This window comes from Crotalus tigris, unplaced genomic scaffold (assembly GCF_016545835.1).
Source record: "Crotalus tigris isolate CLP2741 ecotype Arizona unplaced genomic scaffold, ASM1654583v1 scf7180000017881.257975618366:2651188, whole genome shotgun sequence".
NCBI lineage: Eukaryota > Metazoa > Chordata > Lepidosauria > Squamata > Viperidae > Crotalus > Crotalus tigris.
Genome location: NW_024096698.1, coordinates 435,274 through 447,631, shown reverse-complemented (window position 1 = coordinate 447,631; position 12,358 = coordinate 435,274). Strand labels below are relative to the sequence as shown.

The 12,358-nt window shown below is 35.2% G+C and overlaps 1 protein-coding gene across 10 annotated transcripts in view; it reads left to right on the top strand.

The window, feature by feature from the left end:
- Nucleotides 1-12,358, top strand: part of LOC120308186 (aminopeptidase O (putative)) — a 191,825-nt gene that overhangs the window by 65,314 nt on the left and 114,153 nt on the right. For 7 of the 10 annotated variants that reach the window (XR_005556779.1, XM_039343882.1, XM_039343883.1 and 4 more), the window contains exons 8-10: nucleotides 2,974-3,076; nucleotides 6,104-6,211; nucleotides 11,357-11,400. Coding sequence is in view for 6 of the 10 variants with exons in the window: in XM_039343882.1 (XP_039199816.1) it covers nucleotides 2,974-3,076; nucleotides 6,104-6,211; nucleotides 11,357-11,400 (255 nt within the window). In the remaining 4 variants the exon portion in view is untranslated. Of the gene's footprint in view, nucleotides 1-2,973; nucleotides 3,077-6,103; nucleotides 6,212-7,858; nucleotides 7,909-11,356; nucleotides 11,401-12,358 lie in introns of all 10 variants that reach the window. The other 3 variants (XR_005556780.1, XR_005556781.1, XR_005556782.1) reach the window with 2 other exon arrangements.

The following is a 12,358-nucleotide window of genomic DNA, read 5'->3' as shown; positions in this document are numbered from 1 at the left end:
TTTTTTCTAGCATTGGGCTGCAGTTAGAGAGGGTAGCATGACCATTGTGGCTATTTTCCACATGACCATTGCAGCACACCCCCCCCCATGGTCATGTGATTAAAATTCAGGCTCTTTGGTAACTGATATGTATTTATGACAGTTGCATGTCCCAGGGTTATTTGATCACCTTTTTTGTGACCAGCTGGCTTCCAAACAAGCAAAGTCAAAGAGGAAAACCAGATCGCTGAGCGGCAGCATGAGTCATTAACAGCAGGGATTCGTTTAATAACTATGACAAAAAAGGGCACAATTCACTTAAAAACTGCTTTGAATAGCAATGGAAATTCTGGGCTCATTTTTGTCATAAGTCAAGGACTATCTGTAGAGCCAAGAAGAGCAGTAGGAGTGTCCCTCACCTTTGAAGGTTCATTTCGCCCTCAGATCTAAAGTACTACACAACTCTGTTGAAACTACTTCCAAAGATGAGGTGCCAGGGAGCTTCTCGAAACCCATTTTATATAGTTTGAAATGTTAAAAGAGCTGAATATTAATCCTGAGATTCCATTAGCTGATATAACTTCCCAACTTAGAGCCTAGAACGGATACGAGGCTTTTAAGAAGATTTAAAGGATTCATCTCACCCCCTCCTACTTTTCAAAAATGTTTCTCAGTTAAATTGGGGCTCAAAGAGAGTGGCTAGATCAAAAAAATGTCATAATTAGGGAGTTCAAAGCTTTCTACTTTTAACATTTCTCTGCTACGATAGTTGTCCTGAGAGTCTTCCACTGTGTCCAGCTTCTGTTTGACCTCCATGTTAGCTGTTCAAACATTATGGGTATACAGGTGAGAGTTCCTGAAAGCATAAATCTAAGTCCAGCAAGAATTAGTGAAGCCGGTTTTATAATTATAATAGAAAGGAGATTATGCATTACATTTTTAGGCCAAACCTACCCCCTAGCTAGCTACATCCTATGAGGAGAGAGTCTAAGAGCACATGCTCTGTGTGGATGCTGGCTGGGGAATTTTGGGAGTTGAAGTCACATCTATTAAAGTTGTTGAAGTTGAGAAGCACTGTCTTAGACAAACAGCAGGCAGAGTGATAGTGAATAAGGGGCATGAATAAATCCTTAACCTTCTGTCTACACTGTACATCACAGTAGGATCAATAGATCATAAAGAGCTGTTGGATTCACACCTCCAGCATGCTTAGCTTCCCTTCCCATTTAAATAATCACATTCAATTCTTATATTTCCAACAGTGCCATTTGATAATAGACATGGATAGAAGAGGCTGCCTTATCATTAGCCTCCATGCAGCTGCTGATTGACAGGGTGACTGGTAGTGGTTGCTTTTGTTACAATGTGTATACAGTATGTTTGTTTGTGTGTGTGGATTGTTGTGATAGAGGCCTAACTGTGGAAGATGGACAGCCAGATGCTTCAGTTCAGATTTCTGAACGGAGTTGAACCTTGTAGCTTTTATGTATCCTTTCAATTCAATTACATTTTAATTTGTGATTAAAGAATTTTTAAAACCACATTTTAGCCACTTTGAGAAATATGATGAAGTGTATATGTGTGTGTATACACACACATATATATACATATGAGATTATCTTATAGAGTGTAACCTGCCATTGATGGCAGCTTTTTAAATAAGTTCAATTTTAATAGCATTTTTCAACTATTAAAACTTGAGATATATTGCCATATAAATGTAAAAGAACATAAACAACTTTCAGCTGCTATTTATGCTGGAAACTGTACAGAAAGAAGAAATAAAGTAGGTAAAGGAATTGGAGCAATTCCCAGTATCAAAAGACAATGAGATAAGCTAAAATAATTTAGTGTAATTTATTAGCTAATAAATATAACACAAAATTAAATGGACTGCTGCTGTTTTCTTGTTTGCAAAAAAGCAGGTGGTGTATTTGTCAGAAGGTTGCAAAAGGTGATCACATGAATCTGGGACACTACAACTGTCATAAATACATGCCAGTTGCCAAGCGTCTGAATTTTGATCACCTGACTATGGGGGTGCCTAACGGTCATTTGAAAAATGTTCATAAGTTATTTTCTCAGTGCCGTTGTAACTTTGAACACTCACAAAACAAAAGGTTATAAGTTGAGGATTACCTGTATAGAAACCAGCTTTCATGAGAACTTATATAAATGCTTCACTATAGAGAGTTGTCATTTGAACTGAAGCAGAACAAGGTGTGTGTGTTTAAATCTATGCTGTAAACAGAATAATTTAATGATATGGCTAGTATAAAAATTCTGTAAATGAATGCATTTCTGGCAGAGTTACAGGGAGTGACTATTAATTGATGAAGAATCTAATCATTCAGAACTGGTAGAGATATTGCAGACCTCCTGAATGAGAATTTGGAGACCAAAACATAGTGTGTCATTGTTTTCTAAAGGAAGAAATTATAAAATAGAAGAAAAATAAAGGAAAACCTGGCACATTTTAAACATGGTATATGTAGATGAAATAAGATGTTTACTTGATAGGTAGGTTTAAAATGTGCCAGGTTTTCCCTTGTGAGCTGCTAGTTTGGATAAAACCAAACAAAATATGTAGCTGGATTTTTTTCCTTCATCTAGAATGTTTCCATCATTTCTCATTTCCCTTTGCTATGATGTGATGATCCTGTCTGTGTAACGTATCTTTAGCAGAATGCCACACGATATGATATAATGTCTGGGACAAGTGTTAAGTAGCTTCACACCAGCTTAACTTGGGCTATCGGTTCAGTGTCAGCTGTTTATTTGGACATGCACACAATATTACAGTAGAAAATTGTATCATTGCCCTACTTTTCCACGAAGAGAGTTTCATTGAACAGAGGTTTCAGAACCGGGTCCATGAATCAAATATTATCTGTTCCTATTTTTAATCAGATGTTTTGATAATGAAATTTTTATGAAATAAATATATTTCTGTCACTTCATCTAAAATCATGTTACTATTTTGTATCATTTTAGGCCAAACAAAGAGAAAACGGGCAAAGTGACTGAATCTGGTTCCTCTGTAGTCAAACACGGCCTCAATGCTGAAAAGATCTTCATGCAGGTTCACTACTTAAAGGTCAGAATGCTTAATGCTGTTATTGGAAACCAGATGTTTTATCCATAGAAATTTAACATGCTGATATTACATTTTCAAAGGGCCAGAATATCTTCTGTGAACCTGTTCAAATTTTGTGATTTGTTATAGTGCATTCAGAAATGCAGGTGTATGTATCTGCACCATACACCTTCAGAATTTTTCTAAAGCAGTGATAGCGAACCTTTTAGAGACCGAGTGCCCAGACTGCAACCCAAAACCCACTTATGTATCATCGGGTGCTGGGTGGGCGTGGCCCATTGGATCGGCGTGGCCCATTGGATCGGCGTGGCCCATTGGGTAGGCATGGCCCATTGGGTGGGTGTGGCTTCGGCGATAATGGCAGACTGGGTGGGACTAAAAAGTTCAATCAATCAATTCCAACTTTGCGAGATCTTTTTCTTCCCACGAGAAGTTGAAATTAATTAATTGATTGAACCTTTATTTTTGCACCATTGCGGTAGAGGCCTAAAGTGAAAAGGTTTTATAAAACCCAGCTGAAGGCCTAGGATTGGGACGACGGCACGTGTGCCCACAGAGAGGGCTCTGCGTGCCACCTGTGGCACACGTGCCATAGGTTCGCCACCACTGTACTAAAGCTTAGAGAGTGTGATGGAGTTATGCAAAAACCATTCCATTCAATACATAATGCAATCCTGCAAATTCCTGTATGGTGACCTTTGGAAACAACCAAGAAGATTGGCTACTGAGAAAACAGAATTCTAGATAACATTTCTGTAGTCTCTATGAATCACAGAAAGAGCCGAGTAGCATGTGTTACTTGGACATAGGCTTACATTTTCAGGATTGCTTTCACACATGAAGCGTTATGTTGGGAGTGAACATCTAAGTCAGGGATCTTCAAACTTGGCCCTTTTATGACTTGTGGACTTCAACTCTCAGAATTCCACAGCCAGGCATGCTGACTGAGGAATTCTGGGAGTTGAAGTCCACAAGTCATAAAAGGGCCAAGTTTGAAGATCCCTGATTAAGTGGTACTGTTTTATGAATATGGGATATTGAGTCTGGGTTACAGTCATCCTTATTTCTTTCAATGAACTGTGTTAGAAAAGAGCCTAGAAGTTAATGCAGCTTTTAACTAGGCTTAGATCAAGGGAGCTCAACCAGCTCATAGAAGAAATTTCTAGGAGCAATGATCTAGCAGCAGACATATTGAAAGGAAATAGAAAATATATGACTTGGTTGTGGTCCTTAGAAAAAGATACTGTTTGATGACAGTATTTTATGGAAAGTAAGGTGTGTGTCAGCTAATCAAAGAGCAGCCAATTTACCAAATCTTCTGGGAGAAGTAAGAACAAGTAAGAACACAGTTTTCCAAGTGCGTAGATTAATAGGGCAAATAGCCAGCAATCTAAACAGATCCATAATCAACATTGGGAGAACCAGGGATTAAGTCCCAGATCAAGTTAGAAGTGTACGTTAAAAATTCCTGAAAAAGGACCTCTCTTTTGAATGGGAAAAAATTGATCACCCCTTGACCATTCAAGAGATGTTGAAATTCAGAGCAATTAAAAGTAGAAAGGAGAAGGTTTTCCTCCTTCAGACAGGGTAGGAAAGCCAAACCAAACCTCATAGTATGGGATGTCTGGAATAAGATATATAAAAGAATGTAACATTCTATTTAGTATTTTGTCTTCCCCATGTTAAATGAAAAACTGAGAGTCTTTTCACACAAGAGCACATTTGATGAGTGATCTTTTACAAAAAAAATTAATGTCTGAACATATATCTTACTTCATGAGTACAGTACTTGTTTAGTTAACGAAAATGAACGGATCCAAAACCCATTGGATAGAAAATGCAATTCTTTTAAGAAAAGTAAACAGGAACTGAGTTCAAATTTCTATCTGTTCTGAAGCATCTTTTTGGAATTGAATCTGAAGCATTATACCGTTATTTCTGTGTATGAGTGGTAGGACTGGGGCTCAAGATCTCTGCAAGCTCTAGAACGGGTCTGCCTAACATAGAGCCTGCCAAGCCATCTTATAACACCAAAGAGTTTTTTTTTTTTTAAAGTAGTAAATCACTGCCTCCACTGGCTCCAGTGCTTCTGCCACTCCACTAGCCACAAACATCTGAACAACAGCATTCTATGTATTTATTTTTTGTGTCCCACCAGGATTTTTAATTTATCATGTGGCCCTTTTCTCATGACAAATTCTGCAGGCCCTACTTCTAGAAGCACTATTGTGGATACAGATACCCATTTATGTCCATTGTGAGGATCACAATCAAGGATTGTAATAAGTATTTGGGAAAGGACTTCTGCATGCAATCTCTTCTCTTTAATACATTCCCAGGGAAAATAGGTCTAATACTTTTTTTGTTAGTAGTCCTTAGAAAATTGTAATCTGTATTTTGATAATATTGTTGTATTATGTAGTAATGGTCAGTTTATCATCTCATGATCATTATAGGTAGTCCTCGATTTACACTCATTCATTTATCGATCATTCAAAGTTATAATGGCACTGAAAAAAAGTGACTTTCAACTGGCCCTCACACAGCCTCCCCATGGTCATGTCATCAAAATTTGGGCACTTGGGAATAGACATGCATTTATGATGATTGTAGCATCCCAGGGTTGACTGCAATTTGTGACCTTTCTGATTGGCTTCCAACAAGTAAAGTCGACAGGGAAGCCAGATTTCACTTAACGACCACTTTGCTTAGCAATGAAAATCTGGTCCCAATTGTGATCATAAGCCGAAGATTACCTGCATAATGATCTAATTGCTTTTGATAATAATAATTTTATAATATTTCATTGCTTTTTTTGTTTACCAGTTAGCAACAAACAGCCTAAAACCCAAAACAATAAAAAATAAAGAAATCAGAAAAGATAGCGTATAAGTTTCCATTGCCATTATTTATTGCCCAGATGAGGTCCAAATAAGATAATTATGATGTGCTGATATTTTGTTAGTCATTTTGTTAACTTCAGAGCAGATCTGAAACTGAGAACTGCCCTGTCTTGGTTTCTTCTAGGGTTATTTTTTGCTTCGGACATTCACAGAAAAAATTGGAGAAGCTGCATATTTTGCTTTTTTAAGAAAATATGTGCAAGCATTTCATGGACAACTGATACTCTCTCAGGTATTTGTGCACATTGTTTTCTTGGTGAAGGCATATCAGAAAATTAAATAGTATGTATGTAATCTTCAGAGATAGCAATATGCAAAGAGAACAGGGTGAGCAGCTTGAGACTTAAGGTTATAAAAACGTTAAAACAATATGCCAAAATTTGGAAAGGTCTTATTATAATATCTAACTAATCTCTCATGACATTCATTGAAATGGACTAAGATAGAAATTTTGGAATTTCAGTTTCTCTCTCCCATATTCCTGCTCTTAGATAATATTATGATACTGACGTGGAATGATTATGGGGATGCTAAAATGTAATTTAGCATGGAATATTGCAAAGATTAAAACATTTTTTTAAAGACACAATCATTGAAATTAGGATTTTTCAGTCAACCAGAAACATAAGGCAAGAGTATCTTTGAAAAGATATTTTCTTTAATTTGATGTTTGGAAATAGGACATAATGGAATAGCTTTGATGTATATTTGAACCTTTCTTATATAATCAATATTATAGTTTAATATTAAGGCTAGTCAAACTAATAACAATTTTGATAGTATTGCTTACATCTAGAAAAGGAACTACCAGATGAAAGGCTTTTAGAATGCAGACCAAGCCAAACCCCAAAATGAGAAAAAAAATGCTGGCATTCAGACAAATCGGCCATAATAGACATATAGATATACAGGTAGTCCTCAGTTACTGATGCCCAATTGCGACCAACAATTCTAGTGCTAAGCGCTGCAAACATTAAGTGAAAAATCTGTCACCATTCTGAATTTGCAATATTACTTTTGATTTGTTGTTAAATGGATCACTAGGATCATTAAATGAGATATCATATGACCGCAAATTGCAATTTCACTTCCGCGTTCTTCATTCTGTTTGTTGGAAGCCAGTGAAATTCAGAAATGGTGATTACCTGACCATAAAATGCTCCAATGGCTGTAAATGTAGTGACTGATTGCAGAGGCTGTTTTCTTTTACACTATCATGATTTCGAACAGTTGCTAAACAAGGCAGTGAATAAGTGAGGACTATGTGTAAAGCACATTTACACACCATGTAAAAAAGACAATAAAAAACTTAGGAAGGAAACAAAAATATCCTTCCAGCATCCTACATTTAAATAAACAGGATCAGGCAATCAGATAGAAAACAATGCCCTAATCAAGAAACCACCAAGGAAGAATCTATGCCCCCAACAAAGCTGGTAGGGCAAGCAACTATATATAGGTAGTCCTTGACTTACGACCACAATTGAGCCCAAAATTTCTGTTACTAAGCAAGGCAGTTATTGCCCCATTTTACAACCTTTCTTGCCACAGTTGTTAAACGAACCACTGCAGTTGTTAAGTTAATAACATGTTGTTAAGTGAATCTGGCTTCCCCATTGACTTTGTAAGTGCAAAAAATGGTCATAAGTCCTTTTTTTCAGTACTGTTGTAACTTGAAACAGTCACTAAATGAATGGTTGTAAGTCAAAGACTACTTCTATAAACAGGAAGCAAACCCCACCCTCATTAGCAGTGATGATGTTATCTAGTTGGGTCATGAAATGTCTGCAAGCAAACAACCAAGCTCAGAGAGCACCAAAACTTCCACTGGATGCAGTTACTCTGTCCTTCCACTTGTTACTGGATTTTTTTCTTGTAGGCAAATGAGATTTCTCCCAAGAGAAAACAATGGGACACCTACAAATCAAGGTAGACATTATCACTTGAAACTTATAATGATTGCACAATAAAAGCCTTCTCTGGAATTACCCAACCATGTTCCTGAACATGGCTTGCTCAACATTATAGTGATGTTAATGCTTAGTTTATTTTATGCCTCAACCATAAACATATTTTCTTAACAGTAAATCTTAGAGAGTTAAATGTGCTTATATCTTGCCAAGTAAGATTCAATTGCAACTGAGAATAGCGTAGTACCACAATTTAACTATACACCAGCTAACACCGTGCATTATTTCTGTTATGTGAACAGTATTGAAGATTTCAATTTGTTTCACTTAGCTCTGCTAGCCTGATATTAAATCAATTTGGTTAGCAAATTATATAAATATTGCAAAACACTGGAGGATCTCAGCTCATAAGGCTATTAGTCATTGTAGTAAGATCACGTTACAATGGAGATGTTAATCCGCTGGTCATTTTCTTTTTGCCTAGCAGCCTGCTGTGAAATCTGGTTTATAAATTCCCCAGCTGTTCTCTGTCCATATGAAATATTTCATTCTTTCTCTTATCCTAGAGGCAAATGTTTATAAATCAGACTTTAAAGCTGATGTCAAATAATCTACTTTTTAGTTGTTTGGATGTGGTGAGAACATTTTCTTACTCAAGATTCTCCAGGTCAACATTCTCCTTAATAGGAGATTGGACTTGTGATATACAGTTTTGAAGTCCCAGCTCCCCTGTGTTCGTGTCACAACAAAGAGTGGAACAAAATCTCGTAAGAGAGAGCAAAGCAATCTTTCCCTGTCTTTCATCCTAACACTCATCTAATTATACTCCAGTTGAGCTTTGATTCATGGTGTTTTCAGACAATATGTTTACACAGATTTAGATTTTTGTCCGCATGCAATTGATCTGTCTCTGTGCTAGAGAGACTGCAGTTTTTTTCACTCATCCCGTGATATGTTCACTTCTGTTGCAAGATGAGATCAGGGGCAGGTAACCATTTTATGGCCCCCGGCAGCACTTTTAATAATACTATTTTTGGCAGCTAGGCACTGCAAAGGGTGGGGCAGTTACATCATACAAACAGAACAAGTTTGTTTTTGTTTTATTTTTTTAGTTAAAGTGCACTATGCCTGTACAAATAAATCGGCAGGAATCCATGTCAGGATTGTCAGCGACTGGCGACTAGATTTGTGGCAAACGATATGAATTCATTCCTTCTTTGCACTAACAGAGCAGAAAGAATTATCTGAATTCTTCTGCTAGTCACAGGGTTTATATCTAAACTGGAATATGATTTTTAAGGAAAAAGGAGATACTGAATAAATAAAAGTATTGCAGTGTTTTAGTGTTAGAAAAATCGGGCTGAATTCCTACCATTTAAGAGCATGAAGACGACGGTATAATAACTAAAGAATAAATAATTCTCACATTCTGAATACTAGTCTTGTTTCTAGACGTGTTTGTAGTATTTTTCTTAGATTTGAGCCACAGGTGCAAGGAAATGACTTCACATGTGAAGCATTAATCAGTTTGCTTTTCTCCCTTCATTTTGACTGCAAGCTCAGTTATATTTTTAATAGTAGTTTTTGTTTATTTTAGTTGAGTAGTAAGTAAGTCTGGAACTTTAGGAAGGATTTTTTTAAAAAAAAATGAGTTCATTCTGGTTTCTACTAGAGAATCCACTGAATAAAATTTTTGATGAAATTTGTGTTTTAGATGGAGTACTTGTAATTATAAATGAATAGGAATGAATTTAAAGTGCTGATTCTACTTGTGTAGTTAAGGCTGACTAGTTTGGTGATGAAAAATGGATATCTTTGCTGAGTTTAATATGTTCATTATAACATCTGGTCAAATAAAGAAATAAATGTAACATTGAGCTGCTAAATGTGTATATTAGCTAATTCATACGTAATGTCACTGGTACGTGTTTAAAATAATTAAAAATTGCACCAGGAAAAAAATTACTCTATGATATAATTGCATTTGTATTTCATTTTAAATTATGTGGTTAGTTTGGAGAGCCTTTGATTATATTCCAGATTTTGGTTTCTCCAATAGTCTGTCAAAAAGACCATATATACTAGTATATCTTGGGCATAAAAATGTGAATTGAGAATTCATGTAACAATCTTATGTAATTGTGTAGATTGATTTTACAAACATAAAATGTTTACATTATTTATATCTTTAAGATCAGTATCTGATTGATTTACTTCAAAATGGATTAACAAATTTAAAACTAATTATAATACAGTTGAATAATAATCCCGTTTGGAAAATTTGTGCTATTCTCTAAAATATTGTGACATCTTTACATAGCCAAAGAATCAGTTAAGGTTCACATATGAAGAATTGTGCAGACAGAAGAATGCTTTTCTTAATAATAGAAATAATCAGGGAAGCTCTACCCCAGTCTATTGGAATGCTCAACTGCATCTCTGTATTTTGAATTATGAAAGCGAAAAAGATGCCATTTGTAACTAGTATACACAACTTAAATATCTCAATGGCCAGCTTATTTTCTCTTGTTAAAATATTAACTCTTGAACTCCTGAAATATAACATATATAACACAATGGAATCTTGCATTGTCTTGTGTTGTCCTATGGAATGTAGTTATGCAAGGTTCTTTTTCACTTCTGTAGGATACTCTATTCCAGTGGTTCTCAACCTGTGGGTCGGGACCCCATTTGGGGTCAAATGACCATTTCACGGGGGTCGCCAAACCACGCTGTCCACCATTTTTTCCCTTTTCCCTAGCTGTCCTACTCTCTCTTATTGGTGGCCACACCCACTTGGGGGTCACCACAACATGGGGAACTGTATTATGGGGTCACGGCATTAGAAAGGTTGAGAACCACTGCTCTATTCTTTTCACCCTTTTTTTAATTTCTTCCCTTTTTCAATAGCCATTCAGCATTCCCTTGATCTGAGCATGTGTACATCTCATAATGGGATATTAGTGTTTTTATCTTATAATATGCATGTATAATTTTTATTTTGTATTTCTGCAATTGTTGGGTTTATCTTGGGCCTGCGGTTATTGTCCACTTGTCTTTGGATGATATTGAAATTAAACTAAAGATCACGAACAAGAGATTAAATGTCACATATAAAAATGTAACTGTAACTTTAATGTATAAATAGAGAAACATATGGAATTATAGCTAACCATACATATAGTTATATTTACATTTAATCTTCTAACTTTTTTATTGCCATTCAGTGTAGTATTTGGTGTTTATGCTAAATTGATTATGAGTGTATGGAAATATAATGTACTGCCCTTGTATTTGAGGAAGATAGTTGTTAAAACTTGACATATCTTATATCTACTTTCATTATATGTGGCTTAGAATTTCATAAACACATCTACCTTTTATGAATAATATCAAATGAATAGCTATAAAACGTTGCTATGAGTGCTTGTTTTTAACAATAACAATATTTTGTTATTTTTGTCCAGGAATTTCTTCATTTATTGTTAGAAGAGTTCCCCCAGTTAAAAGGGTATGTGGAAACGAGTCTAAAAATCATGATTCAGATATTTTATTTAATGTGTAAATTTTCCAGAAATATATTAAAGTTTCATCTCTGCAGAGAATATCTTAAGATAATCTTATATGCCTAAAACACTAAGAAATTAGTACCGAAGTTATGAATGATATTGAATTCAAGTGTTTCATAGCTATCTGTTAAATTATAGGGTGCTATATTTTTTATTATAAGAGAAAAAAAATACAGGGAAAGGAAAACCATAGAAAAAAGCTTAGGATCTCGTCATGGGATCAGAGTTTAGGTTTTTGAGTTCAAAAACAGTTCTAAATTCAACTGAAATAAATTAACTCACTGGCATAGATTGTGTCTGTGATCAGCCTTATCTTTTCATTTCCAAAAACCTAAAAAGGGAGAAGAGTGTCCCAAGCTCCAGTAAGAAAAAAAAATGCGAAAGCCCCATGCATTTAAAAAAAAAAATCCTTTGTCAAAAGCGCGCTGTCTACCTGGTAAAACATTTTGGTTGAAGGACTCTTGACTCTTGGAACATATTGGGCTTCCATATATATATATATATATATATATATATATATATATATATATATATATATATATATATATATATATATATATATATATATATATATTAACTAGCACTTTTTCCGTCTTTAGTTGCAAAGCCTTGCCATTTACTTTGTATTAAAAAAGCATTTTTATGGCTTGGTTTATGTACAGTAAATTATGCAAACACATTGTGCTCAATTATGGTATCAATGTTATTTCCGTTAACGATGTGCTTGGACAGTATTGTAGAAGTTTTTAATGGATTTGTCTTTCTTGCTAAAAAAAAGGTATTTCTGTTTTTCTTGGTGAAATTGATTTGTTTCAGTCAGTTGTACTTAGGATCTTTGTATAAACTTAACTCTCCCTTTTCTAAATTTTATCAATTAAGATTTTACAAAAACTAGAAAGT